We start from the raw sequence: 27098 nt of genomic DNA, 5'->3' as shown, positions 1-27098 counted from the left end.
GTGGGTTCCAAAATCCAAGGTTTGACATCATCCCGCCCTTGCTAGCGTCTAGGCCACAGGTGAGCCGTTATTGGCTGCCGTTAAGGACTGTTACCATTCCCGGGTAAGTAAGAGGCCTTGAAGCCCGCGGCTGTGCCCCAGTGGGAGCCCAAATGCATAGGGCCTTCTTGAAGAGCCCTTACTGCAAGAAGCCAGGTTGGCTCCTGGCCGCCTTTCCTCACTCGGGACTCCGGGCAGCCCCCGGTCGTTGGTAGCTCGAGGCCTCTTGAGAGGCGGTAGATTGTGATATGCGGAACACTGATCCTTAGCAAGGACATCTGACTGCTCTGTCAGGCCTTGCTGCTTAATTGGCCGGAAGATACTGAAGCTCTTCCACACACACAGTCCCTTTCATTCTCCGCAGCAGCCCTTCACAATTACTCTTAATGAGCACTTACATGCCAGGCTCTGTGGTAAGGCTTTTAGTACATCTCATTTAATGCTGTCAACAAGCCTAGAATGTGGGCACTGTTGCCGTTTTTCACAGACAAGAAATGTGGCCCAGATTGGTCGGTAAATTGCACAATCACATAGCTAATCAGTGGCAAAATCGTGTACAAATGTGGATCTGTCATATGCCCTCTGAATTTTTCACCACCACAAAAGTCCCATTGTCTGATACATCTACCCAAGGAAATCAGTTATTAGAAGGTAATTTTGACATCTTAAGCTATTTTTACCCTTGACTGAGTGGTCCACTCCCTTGGGTCTCACTCCTGTGACTGAGTAATCGCACCTGATTCTTGAAGCAAAGCCCAAAGACAAGGGTCCCATTCCTAGAGATTTCCCATTCAGGTTGGGTTATGGTGGGTGGTGAGGGAAGGACAAGTTCTTATCATCAGAGAGCTCCAATGGCCAAAAAGGGAAATGATCTTTGCCTTTGGGAAACTCTCAACGTGGGAAGAGGAATAGAGTAGGAAGAAATAGTTCCCATCTGACTCAGGGAAACAAAACAAATAAAACAGCTAAATATAGTCAACTTTTGGTTTTTATATCAGTGGCAAGAGCAGAAGTAAATATGATCCAAAGCAGCAGATAGCCCCCAATCATTTATATTTAACTTTGGGAGGCAAAGACACCCTCTCAGGCTGAGAGCTGTTACCCACACTCATCTCTCCAGGGCCAAGACTGCTGCGATGCCTTATATGCAGTGAAGGCAAAGGGAGGAGGTCAGAGATAATAATAAAGGCTTACATGTGTTAGATGGATTTAACTTTTCTAAGTGACTTTGTGAAGGAGACTTGAAGAAAATCGTGCTTGCAAAAGAAAAAATCACAGTGATACCTAGTTGCAGACCTTGGGTCAGAACCCACTTCTGTTATTCTAATTCCCAGCCCTATATTTTCTTTTCCCACAGATTCGTAGAGGTTAAACGAAGGCTAATGAAACGTGACTGATGAAGAGTGATTGTAGAGGATGATGGTGCTGGTGTCTGTGGCCCCTGCCATTCTTGCAATTCGAAGCTTAAGTAAGACAGTCTGCATTGTATTTCACTGCAAACTGAGCAGTTTTTGCTCAGTGGAGAGCCTTTCTGGGAGGTAGGCAGGCAATGTGACTGTTGTGACCAAGTTCAGAATGCAAGTACAAGTCCAAAGTTCTGGAATCCAAGTTGGAATCTTCACTTAGATTTTGTAGGATTCGTGATAGTTCTATAATAAAAATTTTAATTTTTATGTTTTTAAAAAGAAATTGAGGGGGCTTCCCTGGTGGTGCAGTGGTTAAGAATCCGCCTGCCAGTGCAGGGGACACGGGTTCGAGCCCTGGTCCGGGAAGATCCCACATGCCGCGGACAGCTAAGCCCGTGCGCCACAACTACTGAGCCTGCGCTCTGGAGCCCGCGAACCACAACTACTGAGCCTGTGAGCCACAACTACAGAAGCCCGCGCACCTAGAGCCCGTGCTCTGCAGCAAGAGAAGCCACTGCAATGAGAAGCCCGCGCACCGTGGCGAAGACCCAACGCAGCCAAAAATAAAATATAAATAATCAAGTAAATTTATTTTTTTAAAAATGTCTCGTATACTCAATTTTTAAAAATTAATTAATTAATTAATTATTTTTGGTTGCATTGGGTCTTTGTTGCTGTGCGCGGGCTTTCTCTAGTTGCGGTGAGCGGGGGCTGCTCTTCATTGCGGTGTGCAGGCTTCTCATCGCGGTGTCTTCTCTTGTTGTGGAGCATGGGCTCTAGGTGCACGGGCTTCAGTAGTTGTGGCTTGCAGGCTCAGTAGTTGTGGTTCACGGGCTCTAGAGCACAGGCTCAGTAGTTGTTGCGCACGGACTTGGTTGCTCCGTGGCATGTTGTTTTCTTTTTTTTTTAATGACCACTTAATGACTGAATATTGCCACGTGTGACTTTGGTGCTTAAGTTTACTTTTGAGTTTATAGTCACATGAGTACAGGACGATCACCCAAAGCAGTACAACGTAGGCATTCCTAAACTGGGTCTGTGGATGTTTTCTTAGGGTTCCAAGAGTTCTCATATCTGTTCATCCCCACTCCCCCATAACAGCCTTCCACTTTTAGACAGCTCTCAATGGTGGAACATCGGCCAAGTTCTGCCTTATGGAGTTATGTAGAAACATATAATCCTGGGTCCTTCTAGATTGTTGTTACATATTTTTCAATTAAATCCAGTTCCCTAAAATTCTCCTTTTTTCCAAGATAAACATTGCCGGCTTTCTGAGCACCTCAACACACTAAAATGGCAGGATTTTCCTGTCTAGCTCTGCCGGCTCTTCCTACCCACCCATTCTGGTAGGAGCATTATACAAGGGTAGTGAGGTACAGCAGGCCCCAGAGAGTGGGTGAGGGACGTGTCTGTAAACGTCTGCAGATTCTGGAATTTACTGCTAGTGTACCTACCTCCATGATCCCTTCCTGGTTGTTACTGGAGACAGTAGAATATACTGGTTAAGACGGTAAGTTCCAGAGTCTGACTTCCTGGGTTCTAAGTCCTGGCTCTGTCTCTGACTTCACATGTCACCTTAGACAAGTCACTTAACCTCTCTGAGCCTCAGTGTCCTCATCTGTGAAATGAGGCAACGTACACAGAACATTTAGTAAAGTGTCTGGGACAGTCAATACCCAGTAAGTTATTTCCCCTCCCAGAAAGCCAGCAATACTACTGGTGATCAAAGAAAAACTTTCTCATGATATCCCTCACAGATCAGGCCCTTGCTGTGCTCCCAGCATATCAGAGCGTGAGCCAGGTTGCCTTCATGATTTATTCAGCCATTGCCCTGGAGCACTCATGACATGTTAGGCTCTATGGCAGGAGCTAGACAATTAGGGATGGAACAACACCGTCCCCACCCTTGGTTCACTCCACAAGTGAGTTGTTAGGTGTACGGACTGACAGAACACGGTGCAGAAGACAGCAGGGGCTACAGGATGCAGCAGCAGACTAGAGGAGGAACCCTTAACCTGGGGAAAGGGGTCCTGGAGGAAAAGATGGCTGAGCTGAGTTTTGGTAGCAGAAGCAGACAAACTGGGTGGACATTCTAGGCAGAAGGTATGAAAGTCCAGCTTTCTGGGAGTTGGGTGCTTTGGAGTTACCACAACGAGAATGATGTGACCGGCTTAGAGTATGAGGAGAATTTTGGAAGTTGAGACTAGAGAGGCAGCCAGGAGTCAGACCATGAAGGAATGCAGATGCCATGCTGAGGAGTTAGGGCTTTATTCTGAAGACTCGGGAGCCACTGAAGGATTTTTAGCTGGGGAGAGAGATGATGAAATTTTTGTTGGATAAAGTTCATGCTGGGCAGAGGCCTGGCTGTTGTAAGGAAGAGAGTTTTTCTCCTCTGAAGAACAGGACTGGTGGGCTCAGTTGGGAAGTAAGGAATGGAGAGGTGGTCTCTGGCAGCTTCCTGTCTCCCTTGGAGCTCACTTTCAGGAAGGGTATCCTTCCTCCCTGTGACAGTCCCTGACACACCAGCCTGGAGAACAGTGGGTGCAGCCTTCTGCCTGGTGCTGTGGGATTTAAGAAAGAGTGTGCCAGGCATTCCCTGCCCAGAAGGCACTTACAGTGAAATCGGGAAGGGACTTCCCTGGTGGGGCAGTGGTTAAGAATCCGCCTGCCAATGCAGGGGACACGGGTTCGATCCCTGGTCCAGGAAGATCCCACATGCCTGTGGAGCAACTAAGCCCGTGTGCCACAACTACTGAGCCTGCGAGCCACAGCTACTAAGCCCGCGCACCGCAACTACTGAAGCCCGCACGCCTGGAGCCCGTGCTCCACAGCAAGAGAAGCCACTGCAATGAGAAGCCCGCGCACCACAACGAAGAGTAGCTCCCGCTAGCCACAACTAGAGAAAGCTCGCAGCCAAAAAAGGAAAGAAAGAAAGAAATCGGGAAAACCAGATGCACTTGAAAACAAAATAACAAGGCCTGACTGGGTATGATTAAATGAGCTGGATAGATAAGTTAACTGAAGTTAGGGGTGGGGCAGGGGGTGCAGATCTCTGGGGAAGCATTGTTAGAAAGAGCTTCCTGGAGAAAGCAGGAAAGCATTATCATTATCGTTTCTGGGGGCCCTGTGGACCCACTCCTGAGCTGGAGTCATAGCTGCAGTTTTACTTTTGTTTGTGTGGTTATTCAATTTGCAACCATTTTCCCCCACAAGACCCTGTGTTCTATGAAGACAGAGAACAGGCTGGATTTTCCTCACCTCTGTATCCCTTGGGCCAGCACATAGTAGGCCCTCAATTAATATTTGTTGGATTACATTTATGAGTGAGTAAATGAACGAATAGTGAGAACAAAGTGATAAGGCCTTCAGGGTGCAGAAACGTTACAAACGAGGGGCCGAGGCAGGAACACACGGTATAGTGACCACTTGTGCATAAAGTTGCCACAAAATGCACTCACACACTATCTCGTTTGATCCCTACCATCAATTGTCTTGTTTGACCCTGTGCAGTGAGCAGGGCTGGTTGTTTTTTTTTTTTTAATTTATTTTATTTTATTTTTGGCTGTGTTGGGTCTTCATTGCTGCGCACGGGCTTTCTCTAGTTGTGGGGAGGAGAAGCTACTCTTGGTTGCGGTGCGCGGGCTTCTCATTGCAGTGGCTCCTCTTGCTGCGGAGCACAGACTCTAGGCGCGCAGGCTCTAGGCGCGCAGGCTTCAGTAGTTGTGGCTTGCGGGCTTCAGTAGTTGTGGCTTGCGGGCTGTAGAGCGCAGACTCAGTAGTTGTGGCGCACGGGCTTAGGTGCTCCGCGGCAATGTGGGATCTTCCCGGACCAGGGCTCAAACCCGTGTCCCCTGCATTGGCAGGTGGATTCTTAACCACTGCGCCGCCAGGGAAGCCCCAGCAGGGCTGGTTTTATTCCTGTTTTACAGTCAGAAAACAAGAAGTGCCATGATTTGTCCAAAGTTTCACTGCTACTTAGGATGAGTTTGGACTTGAACCTGGTGTTTTAACACAAAGTCTGGTGTAGTAACTAAATTGCCTTCCTCCTTTGCCTTTCCCAGGGGGGAACATATGGTGAGACATGTCTGGAGAGGTGATCAGGGGCCAGGTTACAGAAGGCCTTGAGTTTCAGGCTTATCTTCAGAGTTTGGACTTTATCTCCCAGCTGGGAAAGTTTCCTTAAGCTATTTAATAAAGGATAAATGTTAATGATATTTGTGAGGGATGGTATAAATTTAATTGCATATTAATATTTATTTAAAATAAACATATGGAAAGTAAGTTTAATTTTAAGAAGTGAGTCAAAGACCCAGGAGTCAAAGGAGTCATCTCTATTGGACTCAGAAGGTTGTTCACCAAACACAACTTGATGCAACTCTGTAGTCCAGCCATCACGCTAGATGCTAAGGACACAGGGGTGACTGAGATGCAGGTAATTGTCAGGATGAAGTGAGATTGTGTAAGCAGCCGGAGCCAGCTCAAAGTTTATTATTGCCATCCCGAATAACAGAGGTTATGTGTTTGAGCCAAAAAAGCCCTTGATGGCAACACCTCAAAACTGCAAAGGTGGAGCTTCAGTTCAGAGGAGGTTCCTGGGTTGAAGCACCTGCAGCAGCCCTTCAGCCTTTCTTCCCGGATCATCCCAGAGCAGAGATGCATCTGCTGTTGGCAGATTGGACCACAAGGATGCCTACTTAGAAAACAGAGCCCCCACTTGTACATCAGTAGCTCACAATACTGTAAGGCAGAATCCGGGAAAAGCAGGATCATCTTGCAGGGGTTTCCTAACAATATGCCCCAGGAAGAGCTTTATACCTTGGGGGAGGGGCAGGCATCTTCCTATTCCTATCACTGCCATGGCCAGCCATGGTTACTGATGGGAGTCTGAGTACCCCTCTGATGTGTCAGGAGTAGGGAAAAGGTGGAGAACCACAAATCGAGGTTATCTGAAAGTTGTTTGGTCCAGGAAGGGAACTGGGCCATTAGATCTGGTGCTATGGAATAGGAATTAGAATTGTTTTAGTATGACTCTATGGATTATAATTAGGAGAGTTATTACCTAAGGAAAAACTTTCTAACTGCCAGGACTGGACTTCAAAGATAGCATGAATGTGTCTCGAAAGACAGTGAGTTTGCTGACACTGGACGTGTGCAAGTAGAGGTAGCAGAGATGATCTAGACAGGTGTTTGGACCAAATGGTCCCTTTGATCAGGAGATGCAATCCTATTTATTGGGTGATGTCAGCCAGTGCTGTTGATATCAAGGAGAAAGGTTTCAGGGACTGGAGTGATCAGAGAAAGATGTTGGATTACTTTATCCTTCAGTGTATTGGATCCGTACTATGCTGGGCACTGTTCTAGGCACTGAGCATACTAGTGGGGAAGATAGACAAGATTCCTACCTTAAAGGAAGCGGAAAGCAGAAGTACAGTTAAGGGAGAGGGAAAGGAGGCAGGGTAGGAGTTGATTAAGGACCACCTACTATATGTGAGGCACCATTAGATGCTTTTATGTATTTCCAGTTCTTTCAACAAGCAGCACAGTAGCGATTATTTGCACTTTGATGGAGGAGAGAGAGTGAGAGGCTAAAGTGACTTACTAGCCTTGTATGGACAGAATGAGCTCTGCGGCCGACGTACATTTTAAGAGAGGGCAAACGGATTAACCTTTAAATGTCAGTTTCCTTTTGTGTAAAACGGGGATGACGGTATATACCTCAAGGACTGTGAGGATTCAATGAGATAATTAATGCCTACAGAGTGCTCTTAAGACCTGGCAGGTAGAATGTGCTTAGAGGCTGCACAGCTAGCGATGTTAAGTCCTGAATTCGAAGCTAGGACTCGCCGGATTTTCTCCCCCAGCTTGGAAAGGCTTTGGCTCCGAGGGAGGAGTAACCCTGCGGTCCCCAGCGGCCCAGCGCCCTAGGGCTGCGCGCTTTCCCGGTTCTCCTCTCCCCCGCGCCCCCCTCCCCGGTCCCGCCCCTTCTCCCCGGTTCCGCCCCCTTCCGCTGGCCGGACGTCCGGTCCGCGTGCGCGCGCTCCTGAGGCCTCGCCTGCCCTCCGGGAGTCACCCAGTGAGCGCCTCTGAGACGGGGCGAGCCGCGGAGGCCTAGGCCGGGTCAGAGGCCCCGGGTACGTAGCGCGCCGCACGGGCAAATGGGAGCTGCCGGGCCCGGGGGAGGGGCGGGCCGGGGCGGGCCGGGCCGGGCGGCGGCTCCCGGGGTTGCATTGCTCTCTTGGGCGCCCAGGCCGCCCCGCCTGGAGAGCTGGGTCCACCCCGGAGGTATTGTGTCCCGGCGCCGGGCTCTGGGCGCACCAGTCGTGCTGCGTGGTGTAGCGTACAGTACGCGCCTTTCTTTCAAGCCTTGGTTACAGTTTATTGAGCACATACTATTTTACCTCCATGGCTCATTGCCTTGACAGTAACCCTACTAAGTAAGGTGATGTTTTCCCTGTTTTACAGCTGTGGAAACCGGGAAAGGTTTACAACTAGAAGGCGGTGGAAATTGAATTCAAACTCTGGTTCAGCCCAGAGCTACTGCACTTCAGACCTTTGTGGTCAGATATAAGTTTGATTTTTGAATCCAGCCTCTGCCACTTCTAGTTGTGTGATCTTGGGTACCTTTCCGACTCTGTTTGCTCATATGAAAAATTGGAGGCATGGAGTTCCCACTCATGCACTGATGAAGAGGGCAGCCCGACCCCCTGCTTTTCTCCTCCTCCCAGCTTCCCAAACGGAGGCGTTGGCGCCTCTGGAGCTGAGTTTGTTGACGAAGTTTTCAAAGATGTTTCTCCCCCAGTTATGGGGAAATTGTCACCCGAATGAACTTTGACGTTAAGACCTAGTTTTAAAGTTGAGGAAATGGAAGCCTTTGCATATGGTTTCTTTGGGGGCCAGCTGTGCAGATTTTGCCTAAATAAATCAGATGGATTTGGCAGGGTGCAGACAGGCCTGGGGACACGATGAAATGCTAGAGATCTGGCTGATGATAGAAAGTGGACAGGCCAGTTGGGGTGGTTCTTCCTTAGAGCCCTAAATTCCCACCAGATCCTCTTCTGTCTTTCGAGCAAGGTCTGAATGTGCCCTCCTGGGTAATCTGGTTAAAGGGTTCAGAACCTCAGTACCTGTGCCTTTAGGGCTGAAGGCAGGCCAGCAGTAGCAGTGAGCTTAGCTTTGTTTTGAAAACTACCCACTCTCCCATTTTTAGATTGCAAAAATTTTTCTCTGAAAGTTTCAAAGGATATGATTTCTGGTTAATTGTAAATATTGACATTTAAAAAATAAAACTGTTACATCAGGCACTTAAATCTGCAGTGGAATCTGAATACCATAGTGATTTGATTTCCCTCATTCTTTGAAAAGAATACATGAACCAGTTTTTTTTATATATAGGTTTTTTTTTAACATAAATTTATTTATTTATTTATTTACTTTTGGCTGCGTTGGGTCTTCGTTGCTGCGCGGGGGGCTTTCTCTAGTTGTGGCGAGCGGGGGCTACTCTTCATTGCAGTGCGCGGGCTTCTCATTGTGGTGCGCGCCCTTCAGTAGTTGTGGCTCGCGGGCTCTAGAGCTCAGCCTCAGTAGTTGTGGCGCTCGGGCTCAGTAGTTGTGGCGCACGGGCTTAGTTGCTCCGCGGCATGTGGGATCTTCCTGGACCAGGGACCAGGGCTTGAACCCGTGTCCCCTGCATGGGCAGGTGGATTCTTTTTTTTTTAATTTTTTTTTTATTTTTGGCTGTGTTAGGTCTTTGTTGCTGTGCGCAGGCTTTCTCTAGTTGTGGTGAGCTGGGGCTACTCTTTGTTGCGGTGCGTGGGCTTCTCATTGTCGTGGCTTCTCTTGTTGCGGAGCATGGGCTCTAGGCGTGCAGGCTTCAGTAGTTGTGGCACTTGGGCTCAGTAGTTGTGGCTCGCAGGCTTCAGTAGTTGTGGCCCGCAGGCTTCAGTAGTTGTGGCTCGCAGGCTCAGTAGTTGTGGCACACGGGGCTTAGTTGCTCCGCGGCATGTGGTGTCTTCCCAGGCCAGGGCTTGAACCTGTGTCCCTTGCATTGTCAGGCAGATTCTTAACCACTGCGCCACCAGGGAAGTCCACCAGTTTTTATTTAACAGTTGAAATTTTACATTGTTCCTTTTTCGTCCTTGAGCTCGTATTTCCACTTTATTTCCTCCACAGAATTTTTTTCTAGTAAAATCGATTTTATGCTCGAAGTCTTTGGTTTGTTGTCCTACTTCTCTGCAACAAAAATACATACAAAAATTAAAACAGTTTTGAAAATTGTGTTGTCATAATATTAAACATTTTCTTTTGGATTGAGTTCAAAAATTGTAAAATACCCAATTGACCACAATAACTAGTTTTGATCATTGTTAAACATAAGTTTTATTTAAAATGCTTCTCTTAATAAGCCAAATGGAACTTTAAAAAAAAAATTCATATATGTATCCATGTATATTTGCTAGAAAGAGCAGAGCTTTTTTTTTTCTCATGCCAGTAAGCATTGAAAAAGTTGGTTCTTGTAAATAAATACAGAGGACTTGAAGACATTTCGTTGTGGCAATAATACTCAACTCTTTGAACATCTTTTGAGTTATGGGCCAAAAAATCACCGTGATCTCAATTACTAATGACCTGTCAGCTGACAGTTCTTTTAGGTCCTCCTTTAACTTTACTGAAGGCAAAGGTTTAGAAAGCACCGGACTCAGCAGGAGGATTTGTTACATGGTCACTATAAGCAATCACATTCTCGGCATGAATACTTATATTTTGAATTGCCCCTTTGGGGTGCCAGGGGTATTTTGCACCGTGGAACAATGCACCTTAGTAAAATTTGGCATGGGTGGGTAGTTACACCTTTCTGGGAACCTGGGAAAAGACAGCCTGCAGCATGTTCCAAGGCTGATCTATTCTCATAGGGAGACACTTGGCAAACTGAGTTGAAATTTATTCCTCTTAAACCATGTTTTTGTGTCTCTTGGAAAATCTTCGTGCCTCCCCCAGTATGAAGATCACTTGGAACTACGGTGGGCAAATACCTAACTTCTTTTACCTTCCATTTCCTCACCTTTAGAACGGGAATAAATAAGAACTGACTTCTTTGGGTCATTGTGCTGATCAGATGGGGTCCATGACGTCCAGGCACATAGGGAGCAGCTCAGATGGTGGATGGCAGCTCTTACACTCCAGTTCCTGCCTGCTGGGAAACTCAGCTTCCTAGGCACTCCTTGCCTCGGTTTCCTCATTTGTGAGCCCAAGATATCTCAGCCCAGGAATGTGGGGGTGGGAAGTGATGTGGAAGAGGTTTTGTGATTGTCACAGTACGTTTTCTGGAACAGATATGTTCTTATTTTAAAATAGTTAATGTTGAGTTCCTGCTTACCCATGAGCTGGACATTTTGCTGTGTGCTTTATGTACAGTATTCAACAGATATTGTTTGAGGCCCTTCTACTCATCGGGCCCTGTTTTAAGCACCTTGAATTCAATAGTGCTCAGATTCTAGGGAGAGAGGGAGATTACAGTAAATAATCACATAGACATAATATTTGAGGGGTGATAAGTGCAGTGAAGAAAAGTGAAACACGAGGGAAACAGGGGTGCTATTTTACATATTCAGGGCAGTCTCTGATAGGGTGACAATTGGGCGGAGAAGGGGGTGAGCCATGCGACCCTCACCCTCGGGGGAAAGGGCCTTGTGTGTGGAGGGAATAGCGTGTCCACAGGCCCGAGGTGGGAGTGCTCAGCACGGTCAAGGAGCAGCAAGGCAGCCAGGGTGGCTGAAGGGTCTCAGTCGAGGGGGAGAGCGGTGGGTGCCTGGAGAGAATGGAGCTGTGTCTGTCAGGAGGCCCCTGCGGGACTCTAAGGACTGGACTTGAACTCGAAGTGAGACGGGGACCTTGGAGGGTTTTGGCAGAGAGGTGACACTATCCGACAACACTAGCTGCTGTTGACGCACGGACTGTCGGGGAGCAAAGGTGGCAGCAGATCACTCAGAGGCTGCTGCAGTAATCCAGGAGCGAGACGGTGGGCGGGGGGGACCCGGGCGTGTCTGGCTAGGTGGTGAAGCTTGAAGGCAGAGCTGGCAGGGGGCACGGGTGAGTTGGATGAAGATTGTGAGAGAGGAGCCAGGAGGATGCCGAGGGTTTTGGCCTGAGCAACTGAAAGGACGGAGGTGCCCTTCAGGGAAAGGGAGTAGACCGCAGTCACCGACGTGTCACACGTTGAGTTGGGGAAGATGAGGTGATGGGGGCATATGGTACCTCATTCGGTCCTGACGAAACCCCCGTGAGTAGTCATTATTGATCCCATTTTATATGCAAGGAAATAGAAGCCCACAGCGCTGAAGTAAATTGCCCGAGGCCACGTGGCTGCGATCCCAGCCCAGGCCCCTGTGACTTCACAGCCCCTGAGATTTGGCATTCCCCGTGATCCTTTTTTCTGCATCAACGCCAGTGTTGTAGTCCAGTCCAAATGACCTCCCTTTCCACCCATGAAAGCTCCCTGGAGTGATGGTGTGTGCCTGGAGAGGGCCCTAGAAGAAAGACCTGCTCCCGCCCTCCCTCCCTTCCCTTGGTGTTGGTGAGGGCCGAGGGAGAGGGAGGCTGACCGCCAGCACCTGCTCTGGGGGCTCCCTCCAGGTCATTGGCAGCCTGGAGGAGGAGGTGGTGACTTAATAGGCCCAGCAGACGAAGAGACGAGAACTTGGACCCAGGTTTGAACAGCAGCCTCTCACCAATAATGAAATATCAGGAGCCAGGAAACTGTAGATAAAAATAGCACTTATTAGTTAACTGGAAAACAATATATTTTTGCAACCACTGCTTCCACAAGAAAATAATTGGGTCCCAAGGCAGGGAACAACTCGTTTTCATGAATGATTATATTGATCATTGGAGCAATGTGGATGCATCCCCTTTGGAAAGCAATTCAGAGGAGAAGCGTGTGGCTGGTCAGACATGCCCAGGGTGCAATCCTGAGAGGCTGCAGAAGGAGGAGGAAAGAGGCTGGAAGTTAATGAGGGAGCGGGCCCTGGCTGGGCAGGCCGGTGTGGGGCTGTTGATTGGGAGATGCAAAACAAGAGAACTCGCTTCCAACCCAAGTCCCGAGCTCTCCCAAGGGAGGAAAGAAAGAGTGTCCATTCACATATCAGTTCCTTATTCTTTTTTTTTTTTAAACACATTTTTTATTTATTTGTTTTTAAATATTTATTTATTTATTTATTTACTTTTGGCTGCGTCGGGTCTTAGTTGCAGCACGCAGGCTTCTCTCTAGTTGTGGCGTGCCATGTGGGATCTTAGTTCCCCGACCAGGGATCGAACCCACATCCCCTGCACTGGAAGGCGGATTCTTAATCACTGGAGCACCAGGGAAGTCCCTCAGTTCCTTATTCTGCTTGAACCCATTGGGTGTTTTGTTTGTTTGCACTCTTCTCCTGGAGGGATTTACTGGCAGTGAGCAGCATGTTCTCATGGAAAGAGGAGCAGGCTGGGAGCCTCCCCTTTGCCACTGACGGGAGAATGTGACCCCCAAGTACTTCCCATTCCCTTTCCTGCTTCTGGAGTCATTCAGTCATTCATTCTACGCATAGTTATCAAACACTCTCAGAACAAGAAGGGAACATCGGTTGAGGGTTCCTTGTGTGCTAAGTACTGTTCTAAGCGCTTTGCATGTATTAACACATTTACTCTTCATGGCAACCCAGAGTAGGTGTCCTTAGCTCCATTTTACAGATGAAGAAACTAAGTCAAAGAAAGCTTAAATAACGTGACCAATATCACTCACCTGGTGAGTGACTGACAGACACTGGACACTGGGCTAGATGCTAGAGACAAAAGGGTCCAAACTGGACACAGCTCGTGACCTTGTGGAGCTTATTTTATCTAACACGTAGTCACACAAACAAAAGTACAAAGCACAATGGGCACAAGGGAAGGAGAGGAAATGAAGTGGTGAGAGATGTCAGAGGCCTGATTTGGGTTTGGGGGGTGGACGAGGCTGCACCCAGAGAGGCGGCTTGCTTCCTCGCTGCTTTCAGGTCCTCGCTCAGAGTGACTGCTTTGGTCCCTCGTTTAAAACAATGACCCCCATCACTCTCGATACCCTCCCCCACTCAGCACCGCCACACATATCGTGAGCTTTTTTTTTTTTTTTTTTTTAAATTTTTTATTTATTTATGGCTGTGTTGGGTCTTCATCTCTGTGCGAGGGCCTTCTCCAGTTGCGGCAAGTGGGGTGCCACCCTTCATCGCGGTGCGCTGGCCTCTCACTATCGCGGCCTCTCGCTGCGGAGCACAGGCTCCAGACGCGCAGGCTCAGTAGTTGTGGCTCACGGGCTAGTTGCTCCGCGGCATGTGGGATCCTCCCAGACCAGGGCTCGAACCCGTGTTCCCTGCACCAGCAGGCAGACTCCCAACCACTGCGCCACCAGGGAAGCCCCTATCGTGAGCTTTTTGATGATTTTTGAGCCAGATCAAGAAGAGGCTATCAAAGGTGGTCACTTTTCTGGTAGGTGCCTGCAGAGGAGCTACGGGACAGGTCTGCGTGGGTCTGGGTGCCTGACTTCGAGGCAGCTGGGAACTTAAACCTTTGTTACCTCCTTGCCGAGCCTTAAGGGGACAGTGGGCTCTCGGTCAGTGTGGCTCTTGGGCAGACCCATCCCCTACCCTCCCCAGGCCCAGGGTGAGTACCACGTGACTGCTCTCATTCACCTGTCAGTGCTCTGTTCTTGGCTGGTTCCATTTGTTACTGTCTGTCTCTCCAAGTTTTCCTGCGGGGCAAGACCTGTGTTTTCCTTTGGTTGCTGCAAAGCCCAGAGGAGCTCATTCAGCGGTTCATGAAGGAGTGAGCTATGGAGTGGCTTGTCAAATGGGAACAGCTGTTATTTGTCCAGCCCCTTTAAGCCAGGGGCCCACAGCTTCCCCGGGCATGTGCTCCTCCATCCCCTTCACCTTCCTGGCAGAGGCCAAGCAGCTGTTAGTCTGTTTCTACAGATGGTCATCCAAGGCCCCAAGAAGGGAAGCTCTTCATTGGGTTACCCAAGGAGGCTGGGGCAGAATTGAGCCTGGAATTTATCTCTGTGCCCTGGTTGTTGTCCGTAAGACCTGGCCCCCTGTTCTGCAGAGGGAAAACACCAGTGTGATCATCAAGAAATAATTTTTCTTTGGCCCCAAATTGATTTGCCTACAGACGGATGCACCATCCTTATTTTGTCTTAATCTAAATGTAAATTAATTTTCCATTCCCGGGGTACATTAAGGCAGGGGTCTAGACTTGGAGTTAGGAGCCCTGAATTCCATCCACGCTCTGCTTTTAGTTGTGGTCCTCGGCAAGTCCCTTCTTCTCTGGTCCTCAGTCTTTACCATCGTAAACAAAGAGTCCATCCCAAGTCCTGTGGCACAGCAGAACTGCCTGGGTGCCTCCACTGTCCCCACCAAGATCTGATTCAGTAGGTCTCGAGGCGGGTCCTGGTCCTGTGTGCAGGAAGGAGGTGAGGTCTGCTCGGCCACATGGTCTTACAGGCCCCCTTACCCAACTCGGCAAACCTGGGTGACCAGGTGACAGTGGCTTGCTTTCATCGATGAGGGGTCAGGGCCTTGTGGAGAGCCAGCCCTTGCCCCTTCCCTCAGCTGCGGCCTGTTCTCAAGATGGGTCTTCTGCAGAAGAGGACCCAGTGCTTTAGGGACAATAGGACAGAGTTTGGATTTAAAACGCTGGTGCTGCATATCCCATTTCAAAGCTTCACCAAAAATAAATAAATAAATAAAAAATAAAAAAGTAATTCCCTGGTGGTCCAGTGGATAAGACTCCACGATCTCACTGCTAAAGGCCTAGGTTCAACCCCTGGTCAGGGAACTAAGATCCCACAAGTCGTGCGGCACAGCCAAAAAAAATTTTTTTTAATTTTTTAATTAAAAAAATGTTCAAAAGCTTCGGCTGTGTGGATGAAATTTTTGTTTGTTTGTTTTCCGTAAGTGAACCCTATCCTTAACTCCTCTTTTGTAAGCTGGAGGGAGACCTACCTGGGGGCACCTCTAGTCTCAGAGAGATTGAAGAGAAATGCCTTGTAAACGGTTTAATAATTTAGTTAGGTCTCTCCATCTGGATGATGACTCTGGTGGATATTTTCCTCTCTCCGCCCCGGCTTCCCTGGGTGAGAATGAGCCTGGGCAGATTTAAACGTCTAGGTTGGTCCCCCGCTGCCCCAAGCCACCCACCCACTCAGCCCACACCCGAGCGGCTGCCTCCCCCTGTCGTTTGGTGTGTCCTCAGGGGAAGCAGACTCATTTCAGTATAAGCTCAAGCAAAATGTAATTAGGACAGTAAATCTGCTGTTTAACCAAAAAAAAAAGTCCTAGAACAGATTTCAGGGTCCTGGAGATCTTTCCTTTGATGCTGAAGGAAGGATGGGAGAGTCCTGGCCTTTGATTTAATTTCTCCCAGTTTGAGAACAGAGTCCAGGACATGGTAACCATGTTTACTGAAAATGCAACACGGCTTAAAATCTACTGTGAGATTGCCTGAGGCTGCAGGAATGGGGACCTGACTTCATGAAAGTCTTTTTTTCTTTCCGTGCCTTGCAGTATGACTGACTCACAGCATCCGTCCTGCACCAGCACCCTCACCTCCTTTCCTGGATATTTACCACGTCAGTGGCAGTGCACCAAGGGCTGTAGATGTGTTTTCTCAGTCAGTCTGCACAACAGCCTTAGGAGGCAGGTTCTGTCATCTGCATTTTACCACCATTTTATGGATGAAAAAACTGAGATTGAGAGAGGCAAGTGACTTACTCTGGGTTGCACAGCATGTAAGTGGAGCAACTGGATTTGAAGGGGTCCGTGCTCCTAGCCTCTGTGCTGTATTTCAACTGCTCAGTCTGAGAACCGCAGATCACCACGCCAGGCTGAAGGCTACCTCCCCACCAAGCCTGTCTTCCTTCCCTTGTTCCTTCTTGGCACAATCCACACTTCTCTAAACCTCAGGCTTAGTGGCCACTCAGCCACTGCCTCTCACTGAGCTCCCCACCTGGGCCGCTTCTTAGATGAGAAGGAGGGATTATTCCTCTCAGTCTACACCAGTCACCCAGGCCAGCTCCGTGCCGGTGCTAGGGTGTGGCAGGCAGGCCATTTCCTCCCTGTGAGCCTCAGTGTCCCAGACTAGAAAGCGGCGGCTGGGGGCATCTGGAGAGTGCCTTGGGTTCACCCCAGAGGGACAGGTGTCCCTTTCCTATGGGGAGCTTGCCTGCAGTGGGATACAGCAGCCTCCAGAAAGCTCTCTTTGCTTAATAGCACCCGACCTTGCTCTGCCTGCTCAGAGTTTTGATTGCTAAATTTATACAGTGTTAGTTTGCCTTCTTCATGAGTGTCTTTGAAAGAATACCGGAGGCCTTTCCTGAAAGAGTTTTCTGTCTCGGGTGGACCCTGAGCCTCCTAAGCTCAGGCCTTGGCTCTGCCTGGCCAGGCTGTGTCTCCCTCCCCTGCCTTTGCCTTGCTCTCCCCCAGCCATTTGGCTCCACACTGACCAGGCCTGCTCTGTCCCACAGGCAGGTCCTTCTGGCGTTCCTGTGCGGGACCATCGCAACCGGGGAGCTTGGCCTCCGGTGACCTCTGGCTCCTGGTTCCTATTCTCACTGACCTCCCTCTTTCCTAGGAAGATGTTCCTGGTGGGCCTGACAGGGGGCATTGCCTCAGGCAAGAGCTCGGTGATCCAGGTGTTCCAGCAGCTGGGTTGTGCGGTGATTGATGTGGACGTCATTGCCCGGCATGGTGAGTTGGGGGGCGGGTTGTACACAGCAGATCCCCTGGGCTCCCTTCCTTCCAAGAGGCCTCACCTTTTTATAGGTCCCTTCAAGCCCTCAGAGGAGGGGAGGGCCTTCCTGTCAGCCCTGGTCTCCTGCTCCTGCCCCCTACTGCCCCACCCCCTCTCTTCCCTCCAGCTCCCCTCACCCCATGACCAACACCAGGGATTCTGTGCACTCTGCTCTCCTCCCTGCTTTCCCTCCCCTCATCTTGTTTTTGCTGCAACTGAAAGAAGCACCCCTGGGTTCCCCCATCATTTTGCCTCTGGTCACTCAGAGTCCCCTGGCTGGGCTGGAGGCTCTAGAGAGTGACCCAGGCTCCTCTTCATGCCACAGTCGTCCAGCCAGGATACCCCGCCCACCGGCGTATCGTGGAGGCCTTCGGCACTGAGGTCTTGCTGGAGAATGGCGACATCGATCGAAAGGTCCTGGGGGACCTGATCTTTAACCAGCCCGACCGGCGGCACCTGCTCAACTCCATCACCCACCCCGAGATCTGCAAGGAAATGATGAAGGAGACCTTCAAGTTCTTCCTCCGGGGTAAGAGCCGGGGCCTGGGACGGGGTGGGGCAGAGCAGGCTCCCCTCGGGGCCCAGGCCCTTCTCCTCTGCAGAAAGGTTGGCAGGGGGGTGGGGGGCGGCGGGGGGAGGAGCCGATTATCATCCAGGCTGTTGAGTTCACTCTGCTCATTGGCATCCTCCGTGCAGCCCCGTACCAGCCCCAGAGAGAAGTGATGTCCCTCAACTCTTAAGGGGGCTGACAGTTTAATGAGAAGAGACACTTGAGGCTTTTGAGCCATGAACCTCAGGAAGCTGATTTTTCTAGTAGGGGTGGGAGTAATAACAGCTGGCGAATAATGGAGTCATAAGACCTGAGTTTAAGTACCTGGCCCTCACGGTTTCCAGCAGTGTGACTGTTGAGTGCGCCCACCCCTCCGCCTGTTTCCTCCTCTGCATAGTGAGGCTAATAATGCCAACCTGGGCAAGCTCTTAGGGAGACTAAGAGTCTACGCCGTGACTGTCAAACACCACGAAAATGTAAACCACAGTCAGAGTCAGATTGGTGCTGGTTGAGCGCCTGGGAAAGTAAGTTTGCAGAGTGTAAGGTGGGGAGGCTCCGGGATGGCCAGGGCCAGTGGGGGTGGGTTCTAAGTGGAGGATAATCCTTCCGGGCTGGGCCTCAGGGGAGAGAGCTGGCCTGGCCTGCGCAGGGACGGCCAAGTGATGTGGCAGGACTGAAGGAAGGGGAGAGCGTTTGAAAAGCAGGGGTCTGTGGCAGCCTTTCCCAAGCCGTACGCCACAGCCCAAGCACGGTTCTTCAGGATGGCGTTGGGCAGCGGTGACCTGATCTTTACTGTCCAGGATGGGGTCAGTCCCCAGGAGAAGGGGGAGAGCTGAGAGCAGTGGTTTGGGATCAGGTGAGAGGCTGGCCCAGGGCCCCTACAGAGCGGCCTGTCAGCCGCTGGGCCACAGAGCCTCCAGCCCAGGCTCCGGGTTGAAGGCCTGGCTGATTGTCTCCTGTCAGTCACGAGGCTGAAACTTTGCTTCCTGGAGGGTATGGGGGAGGCTTCTTGCTTTTCTTCGGGCTTTTGCACTGTGATCATGGCCAAATTCTCACATGCATCAAGTTCTCATGTACAGAGTGGGGACCCTCTCCCCACTCCTGTCCCCCTCTGGCCAGTACCTCCCTCCAGAAGGAAAGGGATGACTTGACAGACATCCTTGATGTTGACCCTCCCTTCCCAGCCCCCCAGCTCTGGCCAGGCAGGAGCTGGCTCCCAGCATCCTCCCTGCTGGACCGGCTTTTGCTCCCCGTCTCAGTACCTTGCCACAGGCCTCCCTCCCTCCTCCCTCAAGGGCAGTCTCTGGACTCTTGCTGCCTTTGTCCTGCCTCTTGTATCTGTGCCAAGACCCCTCCCGTCACTGCCCACCCCCCGCCAGGAGCGAGGCCTCCTGCCTTTCATTCCTGCCCTTTCACGTTCGCTCCCAGGCCAGGTGCGAGTACATCTATCTGCAGGGCTTTGAGGCAGCAGTGGCTCTCCCCTTCTGAAATTAAGCATCGGATAATGTCACCCGCTCCAAAGTTCTCCCGCTGTGTCATCCACCCAACTTCCCCTCTCCCCAGCCACCACCACTTAAATAAAAGCCAGAAAGCTCTTTTCAGCTCGATAAGGTGAAAAATGGGGATGACAGCTGTGGCTTCCACAGTCCCAGTTTTCCCCTGATGAGTATAACAAATACAACTGTCAGAGTTGGTATAATCAAACGTCAGATAAGATCACCAGCTGTTGGGAGGTCTCCGCGTAGGCAGACGGATGTCTTAATAGAGTCAGGATGGTTTGCAGAGCTTATCAAGCAGGAGGGATGTGACAGCTGAATAGCCCTTTGCCAGCGAACCATAGAACTGTCTGCGAGCTCCCGAGAGGGGCCGAGGAGAAAGGACAGTGCAGGGAGAGGAAGGGACGGGAGTGGAGCAGAAAAGGGAGGTAAGAGGCCCAGGGAGGATCTGGTCTCGGCCCCTGTTCTGGGCTGGACAGGAGTGGGGGAGCCAGCACTGCCAGCCTCCTTCCTCCAGGGAGCTGTAGTAATAACAGCCATCATCTGTGGAGCAGTGAGTGAGGGTCTGGGTGAGGGGCTGCTGAGAGGTTTACAGGCATTTGCTCATGTAATCCTTACCATCTTCCTGTGAAGCGGGCCATCTGTTCACTCATTACACAGGTGAGGTTTGGTAAGGGGCCCAAAGGGAGACAGTGGTGGCAACAAACCAAGGCGTGTCATTTGAGCCCATCTCATGACCCCCCACTTCTCACTGCTCCGGGACCCCTGCCAGCTTTTCCACACTTACACAGCGGTCACTGGCCTAAAGAGAACTAGGAGCCCCAGGTGCTCCTGGGCGAGTGGCCCAGGAACATGCCCGCGCACAGTGGGTGAGGGTGCACCCCCTTGGCCGGCCTTGGCTTGCAGTGGGAGGGCTAGTCGGTGCCTTTTACCCCATGGAGTTACTTCTGTAGTATGAGTCATAACCACCCCACCCCTCCAGAATCGTACCTGTAACCCCTGGCTGGAGGCGGCCTCTGACGCCGAGAAGCAGCCTCTTTCCTTCTGGGGCTGCTGCGGCCGCTGCCCCATAGGAGTTTCTCGTGGAGAGTTGGCAGAGAGCGCCATGCAGGACCTGGCTCCTGGTGGAGAACCTATCATTTTTTTTCTCTTTTTTTGAGGAAAGATGGGTGAAGTAGGGCAGAACAGGCCCACTTGTTCCCGGAAACTCTCTCCAGTCTCCTACAGCTCTGGCTGTGTCACCTCCCTGTTCGGAAATAACAACTCTTTGGGTTCAAGATCAAGTGAACTCAACCCTTTGTGACTGCCCCGACCACCTTGTCAGCTTCGCCTCACTCTGCTCGAGGCCTCCACTTCCGCCAGAGCTGTTCCCATTCCTGGAACCCTCACTTCCACCTGCTCATTTTCAAGTATCAGAAGTCCTACCCGCTTTTCAAGGCCAATACAGATGCCATCCCTTCTGTAAGGTCTTCTTGGATCATCCACCCCAAAATGACTTTCTGCAGCATTGTGTTCTGAATGGCATTGGAACTGGCTAGCATTCAGGTTATGCCTCTCCTTGGAAGGTCTCCCCCTCTGCCCGGGAGCTCCTGATGGTAGGGGACAGTGGCTTTGACTCTGTTCCCACACTGAGCACATAGTCCTGTGTGTGCTTGCAGAATTGAATTTGTGGGTTTCCTGGCCTCCCCCCAGGATACCGCTACGTGATTCTGGATATCCCCCTGCTGTTTGAGACCAAGAAACTGCTCAAGTACATGAAGCACACAGTGGTGGTATACTGGTGAGTGTGTGGCACGGCCTGGCCTGACCGAGGCTGGAAAGGAGGACCCCTGGGGTAAGGCGTGTACCTGCAAAATGGCCCCCTGCATTTTGCCCTTTCCCCACAGGGTGGCCAGGAGGCCCAGAGGTTTTGGGGAGCAGGGCCCAGAGCCTATAGAAACTGACCTCTGTGCCTGACCCAGATGTTCCTGGGAGTAGGTGTGGGGGAGTGATGGCCCCCAGGTCTCTCTAGTGCTTGGGAAGGGCTCCCCCTGCTGGCTATTGGAGGCACTTCAGCCCAGATGCCGGGCCCTGCCCTGGGCGACCATGTTCTTATTCATTGGTTCCCTTTTCCCTCCTGCAGCACTTCTCAACTTTCCAAACATTTATTACTTCCCTCAGTTTACCTCTCAACATAAGGTAGTCAGGACAGGAGTTGATATTTCTGAGTTATAGAAAACTCAAGGCGGGGAGTTACAGAATTTGTCCAGGGTCACCCATCGGCAAAATCTATGAACAGAAAGTTGCGGAGAGGGAGCTGTCAGAACCCAGCTAAGGAAGGAGCTTTGTTCATGTCCCCCAGGACATGAAGCAAACCAGAATCCAGGTTTGGCAAACAGAGGAGGATCAAACTGTCAGAGAAAATGAGTCATGGTCCCAGCGGAGTGAGAGTGCAGATGAGGCTTCGGGGTGTCTCTGCCTTCCAGAAACTTCCTGGATGCCATGCATAAGTACAACAGACACAGAGGTGGGCACTTGGCCCTGCAGGTACTTAGGGCACAGGGTGGCTCTCAAGAGACTAATGGCGAGGGAGTCTCCTAGCACACGGGACGCGGGGCCTGGAGTGCTCGGTGCCCTAGGCAGCACCCTGCCCTCTGCCCCAGCGCCCCGCTGTGGGTTGGCATTTAAAGGCAGCCTGAGTCTGCTGAGCCTGGTGCAGGGACTCAGGCATCCTCTTTGCTCCCCCACTGGCCCGTGTCTCCCCCTGTAATCCTGCAGCCTCTCTGGGTTCTTTGTTCTCTGTTTGTGAAAGACTATCAACTGAGGCCAAGCCAACTCCAGGAGGACAGAATTCTCTTTGCCTTGGAATTTTAATACAATTGAAACTTTGTACCAAGGGATTCAAAAAAAAAGTCTTATTAGTAGGTGAGTAAACAAGACGGGCTGGTTGCGTCTGCACTCACCAGGTGACTCCACGCTTTCCCTGCCACCTTCCTCTTCCTATGCTTTCCTTTTGCTAAGAGCAGAGATAGCTGTGGCTCCTGGCAGATAATTGCGGCTTTGTAGATTCTGCCTGCTCCCCAGGAGATCCTCCAGCCCCACTCACCAGCCAGAGCAGCCTTTCCCAGGGTCTCGGGTGCCATACATGCCCCACTTTCACCACATGTGGTTGTATGGCTCTTGAGAGATGCCCAAGAGATGAATGAGTGATTATTTGCTTTTCATAAAAGGGATCCACGCTTTACAAAAATAAGGACCCCCTCGTGGACTCCTTTAACTGGCAAACTACCCCTGGTGCATTTGAAATAATATGGGGGTTTACCAAAGTGTGATTATACCAAAATGTGATTATTCACTTTTTCGAGGAGCTTGCCAATTGTGGGATAAATGTTTGGGCAAAAGTTCCCTTACCACAAACAACGTCAGTCTTTAAACCATCTGGGACTATCCCTGAGCTCCAGGAAGGGCTGTCAGAGAGTTCTGCCTTCACATCCCAGGAGGCCCCCAGTCTCGGCCTCACCGTCTGAAGGGTGTGCGCTCACTGGTGGCCCCAAGCCATCTCCATTCTGTCACCCAGACTTTCCCAGCCACAGACCTGCAGTGTCCCTGACTAGGGTTGGATATAGTCCTTGTTCTCAGCCAGGCAGGGATTGGCCCCATGACCTTGACAGTATGCTGTCCCCCTAACAAAGGAAATCAGAAGTCCTACCTACTTTCCAAGGCTAGTGCAAATGCCGTCCTTTTACAAGGTCTTCCCTGATCAGTCAGCCAGAAATGACTTCCTGCCACGTTCAGTTCTGAATGGCGTTGGGATTGGCTAGTGTTCAGTTATGTCTGTCCTTGGAAAGTCTGTCTTCACATCCCAGGAGGCCCTTGGGTCTAGGCCACAAGTAGGAGGGGACTAAACTGTAGTCATCAAATCCTCCCATCTTATAACTGGGAAAATTCAGGCCTAGTGGCAAAGCAGAGGGACCCCAGATGGCAGAAAACAGCTGCTGCAGCCCTTTCCCACCTTGTTCCTATTGAGGGGCTTAGGCAGTCATAGAGATGACCCCGTTCCAGAGGGCAGCTAGGCAGTTCCTGTGTAGCCAAAAGCAGGACAGGGAGTTTGCCCAGGAAGGCCCCAGGTGGTAATATCAGGGTGCGCGAGAGAGGCATTCTTTGTATTTCCTGTGGAGTTGGGAGGCTGGGTGTTGCTTGGCTTACTGTGCAGTGGTCAGTCCTGTCCCAAGGACCGAGGGGATCCAGTTCTCAAGTCCTCGCTCCTCTTAGAAGCACCTTGGGCTCTGCGCATCTCGCTTCATCAGTGGCATCAAGCCCAGTGGCCACCGTCTCAGCACAGTCCTTTTGCTCTGAATGTGCAGGACTAGGTGTGGGGAGACAAGGAGAGGGCTCTTTGTGGTGGACCGGGAAGCTGTTTTTGATGCCGCAGGCCCAGGCCCCCAGGGGAACTGCAGGAAGTGTTTAGCTTGCAGACACAGGCCTTTCAGTAAAGCTCATCCATCCAGGGATGCAGGATGTAGCTGATTCCAGGTGATCAAATCCTCCCATCTTAAAACTGGGGAGTCTCAGGCCTGGTGGCAAAGCAGAGAGACCCCAGGTGGCAGAAAACAGCAGCTGCCCCCTTTCCCCTCCCCATTTATACTAAGGGGCTCAGGTAGCCCATAGTGCTACTAGGGTGCTCACAAAGAGTGGGGTGTGGTGGAGGGAGCCCATGAGCTTCCAGGGCTGTCCACCCCTGTAACGCGCCACTGGGAGGGAGGCTGGGACCTGCGATGTCTGAGCAGCCCTTCTGCCCGGTTCCTAGTGACCGAGACACGCAGCTGGCCCGGCTGATGCAGCGGAACAACCTGAACCGCGACGACGCAGAGGCCCGGATCAAGGCCCAGCTGCCCCTGAAGGACAAGGCCCGCATGGCCCGCCACGTTCTAGACAACTCAGGCGAGTGGAGCGTCACCAAACGCCAGGTGGTCCTCCTGCACGCCGAGCTGGAGCGCTCCCTGGAGTACCTGCCACTGCGGCTCGGGGTCCTCACGGGGCTGGCCGGCATCGTCAGTCTCCTCTACCTGCTCACCCACTACCTCCTGTCTTCCCCCTAGCGGACCCTGCAAGGCAGGAATTCCTGGGGGTCTCCATGTCCTCAGAGGCTGAAACCAGGTAATGAACGCATCCGGTTTCCTCCCAACCCCTCAACACACACACTCTGGATCTGGGCTGGAGCCCTGGACTGGGCTGACCCTTCCTTGGAGCACATCCTGTCCAAGGCAGAGAAACAGCCCTCTGTCAGCAGATGCTCCTTCCCACCTCCCCCAGCACCCCTCCCTCTGGAACAGTGTCCATCATGGGGTGTGGAAGCAACAATGGTAGACTCTTGTAACTTTCTTGTGGGCAGGGGTGAGGAGCACTGTCAGTGGCCGTCACCAGTGTTTAAAGCTGGGAGGGTCCCTGGGCTTGAACCCTCTCCTAGCACGTACCCCGTCACGGCCAAAACCCCCTGCATGGACCATGGGTAATCAGTTTGGACCAAGGACTGCCTTCAAGCAGGATTCCCCTGTAGATTGAAGCCCTTGGCCAGGAGGCAGTAACAATTCCCTCGTGGGTGATGCTGTAGCGGGGCAGAGGCCAGGCCCCTTCTGGGATGACCCACTGTCCCACCATGGCATTTCCCTAGCACTCCCCGCACCCTGCTCCCCGCCTCCTCCTACCACTCTACCTCCCTGAGCTCTTGCTAGTCTGCATGCGGTGCACCAGGCTGTTTCTGGCCTCTTTGCCTTCACCTCCCCAATCTGGAAAATGTGTTTTTTTCCCCTACAACTGGCTACCTTCCAGCTCAGGCACCATCTGAAGCCCCAGGCTGGGTTACCCAGCCTGGGATACCAGGCTCTGGGATACCCCCCGCCCCGCATTTTACCTGAATCCACAGTATAATAATCAGCCAAAAACTGGTTAGTCTCTCCTACTAGACTGTAAGCCCTTTGAGGGCAGGAACTGTGTCTTATTCATCTCTGTTCCTGGTGCAGAGCCTGACTCGCCATTGGTGCTGAATAGTGTGTGGATCTGAAATGCCCTGTGCTGCCATTGTTCCCCCAGCATCACCGACTGACCGAGGTTCCCAGACTTGGCTGATACCATTGGGGTTAAACTTGGCCTCCTCCCACACTAAGACCTGTGCTCCTCACTTCCCTGGCCCCAGAAGGTACAGTTGCCTTCTGACTTCTGGGGCCCCAGGAGGATTCCAGCCAGGTCCGGACATACCTGTGTGAGAGGTGGGTGGAGGTGCTGGGGCAGCTTCACCCACGTACTCCATCTTCCTTCCCCAACCCAATTAGACCAATGTAGACATCAGCTTCCCCTTGCCAGAGCTGGCAGACCTGCTGATGTGTTGATCCTGCGGCTAGCAGCCTATTAAGACCAGAAATGAGTGTGACAAATGCGACTGCTGTGGTGGCCATACTTAGTGCCCCCTTTCCCAGAGCTGCTCGTACTTCAGAGACCAGCTCATTAACTCACTGCAAACCTGCGAGGGGCAAAGGCTGGTAAGGTGGTGGCAGGCTGTGGGGTGAGGGCCAGGGCAGGATGAGAATGGCAGAGGGCAGCCGCTTCCCCGCTTTGAGACCTGGCAAGAGCGGGTAAGGGAGGAAAGGTATGGACTCCTTGCAGTGCCCCATTACCCTAGTCATTGAGAAGATGGCTCCTCGTGAAGGCGTGACATGCCGGACGCTGCTGGATTTATGACACCCGGAGGTAACATGGCATTGATTATTCTGATTCCAGGCCCAGAGGGATGATCTGATTCGGGTCAGAGCCAGGCTTCAGAACTCTGCCCGCTGTGTCCCTGGGCCTGCCTGGAAGGGACAGACTTGGCATCGCTCTGGTCCACTGGGCTTTGTCTCCTACTTACATGACCTCTTGACTTCATGATGCTTATGTCAGAGAACAGCGAAAACCCTTTGCAAACTATAAAGTTCCAGAGTTATTTTCCTCCCTGACCTAGTCTACTGAGTTTGATGCCAGAATGTCAGAGGAAGGCCAGCCTGTTAAGGTGTGGAGAAAATGCCATCCCGTCCTCCCCTTGGCCCTGGTCCTGCTACAGCTCCCACTCACCTCCTCTTGCCTCCCTCCCCACGGCCTCCCTTTCCCAGGCTTGGTGGTCCAAGATGGTCTTACAAGAATCCTACTTCCCCTGGGGCGTCGCTTCATGTCTAGGTCGCTCGGGAGCCCCTTGGATACAGCAGGAGTCAGGTCCCCGGGAGCCCCGGCCCCGTGCCCGGGCGGGCGATCTTCCCTCCGGCCGGCAGGTGGCAGCATCCGCCCGGGTTGGGGTCGGGCCTCGGCGGCAGGCGCTCGCCGAGCGGTTACTAACTTTCTCCCGGTGGCGTTCCCGCCTCTCCTACGGTGCCGCGGCGGCGTCAGATCCCCCCTCCAGCGGCGGAGGCGCGGGCGCTCGGCCCCGGCCCGGGCGCTAGTTAACAAGCCGTGCGGCTCGCTGTGTCCTCTTTGCTGGAGCTGCGGGCACCCCGCGCCCCTGGCGCCGCGGGGCGGACGGATGTGTCCCCATTCCACCCCGTGCGAGGGCGACCGGCACGCTCCCCAGGCCTCCCACCCTCCAGCCGCGCGCTCGTGCCCTGCCCTCCGTTCACCCACTTTGGGCCTCACCGCCCCGGCGCGGAGCAGTAAAGACGCCAGCGAGGGCTGCAGGCGCTCCGGCCTCCCGGCGGCGGGGGGAATGAAGGGGACAGGCGGGCCCCTAAAACTATCCCCATCCCTAGGCCCAGGCTGGCCATAGGGTACTTAGCAGAGCCTTACAGATTCCAAAGCACATCCCGCAGCTTT

General features: G+C 51.9%; 1 protein-coding gene across 3 annotated transcripts; it reads left to right on the top strand.

Moving 5' to 3' along the window:
- Positions 1 to 8: 8 nt before the first annotated feature.
- On the top strand, positions 9 to 26253 carry DCAKD (dephospho-CoA kinase domain containing). Of its 3 annotated transcripts, XM_036835688.1 has the most exons (6): positions 9 to 103; positions 1397 to 1507; positions 17082 to 17197; positions 17566 to 17769; positions 20979 to 21066; positions 24073 to 24364. In XM_036835688.1, exons 3-6 carry the CDS (start codon positions 17086 to 17088, stop codon positions 24362 to 24364), a joined length of 696 nt encoding a protein of 231 aa, XP_036691583.1. In that variant the 5' UTR covers positions 9 to 103; positions 1397 to 1507; positions 17082 to 17085. The 3 variants fall into 3 exon arrangements, with proteins under 3 accessions (XP_036691583.1, XP_036691581.1, XP_036691582.1); XM_036835686.1 differs by lacking the exons at positions 9 to 103; positions 1397 to 1507 and adding an exon at positions 7452 to 7576 and having other exon boundaries at positions 24073 to 26253; XM_036835687.1 differs by lacking the exons at positions 9 to 103; positions 1397 to 1507 and adding an exon at positions 7464 to 7576 and having other exon boundaries at positions 17086 to 17197.
- The last annotated feature ends 845 nt before the right edge of the window (positions 26254 to 27098 follow it).

The sequence above is a fragment of the Balaenoptera musculus genome, chromosome 20, assembly GCF_009873245.2.
Source record: "Balaenoptera musculus isolate JJ_BM4_2016_0621 chromosome 20, mBalMus1.pri.v3, whole genome shotgun sequence".
Lineage (NCBI taxonomy): Eukaryota > Metazoa > Chordata > Mammalia > Artiodactyla > Balaenopteridae > Balaenoptera > Balaenoptera musculus.
This window is presented reverse-complemented; position numbering and strand designations above follow the sequence as displayed.

Bases quoted from the DNA above. Each gene is read 5' to 3' on its own strand.
- DCAKD (XM_036835686.1), top strand. From the start codon at position 17,086: ATGTTCCTGGTGGGCCTGACAGGGGGCATTGCCTCAGGCAAGAGCTCG. The intron at 17,198-17,565 runs GTGAGTTGGGGG...TTCATGCCACAG, and splicing joins GGACGTCATTGCCCGGCATG to TCGTCCAGCCAGGATACCCC. The intron at 17,770-20,978 runs GTAAGAGCCGGG...GCCTCCCCCCAG, and splicing joins CTTCAAGTTCTTCCTCCGGG to GATACCGCTACGTGATTCTG.